Consider the following 1,460-nt stretch of genomic DNA (forward strand, 5'->3'; position numbering starts at 1 on the left):
ATTTTGTATCCTGCAACTTTACTGAATTTGTTTTTCAGTTCTGAGTGTTTTGGTGGACCTTTTAGGGTTTTCTCAAAATAAAATTGTGTCATCTGCACACAGGACAGTCTGATTTTCTCTTTTTCAATTCGGATGCCTTTTATTTCTTTCTCTTGCCTAATTATTATGGCTAGGACTGAAATTTTAAAAAAGTCAAACTCAAGACTTTGAAGAAATGTTTCCTCTGAAGCTTTAGGATAAGACCTCAGCATTCTGGATGATATGCATTTTCTTAATTCTGCCACTAGGTGTAGTCAGTGGAACGTGTTGAGAAACATTGTCATAAAGCTTGTAATTAACGAACATCAGATTAAAAGGCAGTAGAATTGCCATAAAGTGCAGAATAGCTTGTTTGATTTACTTGATTAGAGATGGGAGGGGGTGGTGGGAGGAAGGATGGAAATAATGTGTAGAGAACTAGGAGTTAAGTCTGATAAACTACATTAATAGTCTTGCACAAAACTTTTCTGGGTGAACCTGTGCTTCCGATATGTAAAATAAAAATGGTTGGACAGATGATGAGCAAAGTTCTTTCTAGCTTTTACAATCTGAGGTATTTTGAAAAAAGAAAGTTCACAGATGTGGATCACCCATTGTGTGAGGAATGCACACATACTCTTTTAGACCAGATGGACACTCAGCTCAACGTCACCGAAAATGAATGTCAGAACTACAGTAGCTGTTTGGAGATCTTAGAGCAAATGAATGTAGATGACAGTGAACAGCTACAGATGGAGTTAAAGGAACTGGCATTAGAGGAGGAGAGGCTGATCCAGGAGCGGGAAGATGTGGAAAAGAACCGCAAGATAGTGGCAGAAAATCTCGAGAAGGTCCAGGCTGAGGCTGAGAGACTGGATCAGGAGGAAGCTCAGTATCAGAGGGAATACAGTGAATTTAAACGAAAACAGCTGGAGCTGGATGATGAGCTGAAGAGTGTAGAAAACCAGATGCGTTATGCAGAGATGCAGCTGAACAAGCCGAAGAAAACCAAAGTCTTTAATGCGACCTTCCACATATGACACAGTGGACAATTTGGCACAATCAATAACTCCAGACTGGGTCGCCTTCCCAGTGTCCCTGTGGAATGGAATGAGATTAATGCTGCTTGGGGCCAGACAATGTTGCTGCTCCATGCCCTGGCCAATAAGATGGGTCTGAAATTCCAGAGGTATCGACTTGTTCCCTATGGAAATCATTCATATCTGGAGTCTCTGACAGACAAATCTAAGGAGCTGCCGTTATACTGTTCTGGGGGGTTGCGTTTTTTCAGGGACAACAAGTTTGATCATGCAATGGTGTCTTTCTTGGACTGTGTGCAGCAGTTCAAAGAAGAGGTTGAGAAAGGCGAGACACGTTTTTGTCTTCCTTACAGGTCAGTATCCCCCAATGCTGAGTGAACCTATAGTAGGACCAAATTGAAT

The 1,460-nt window shown here is 41.4% G+C and overlaps 1 protein-coding gene across 1 annotated transcript in view; it reads left to right on the top strand.

Moving 5' to 3' along the window:
- Nucleotides 1-542: 542 nt before the first annotated feature.
- The window catches only part of LOC103582423 (beclin-1-like), a 1,561-nt gene continuing 643 nt past the window's right edge, over nucleotides 543-1,460 (top strand). The window contains 1 exon segment of the mRNA XM_008564023.1: nucleotides 543-1,411. Within this exon segment, the coding sequence (XP_008562245.1) occupies nucleotides 543-1,411 (869 nt within the window).

Source organism: Galeopterus variegatus, unplaced genomic scaffold (assembly GCF_000696425.1).
Source record: "Galeopterus variegatus unplaced genomic scaffold, G_variegatus-3.0.2 Scaffold16188, whole genome shotgun sequence".
NCBI classification, from domain to species: domain Eukaryota; kingdom Metazoa; phylum Chordata; class Mammalia; order Dermoptera; family Cynocephalidae; genus Galeopterus; species Galeopterus variegatus.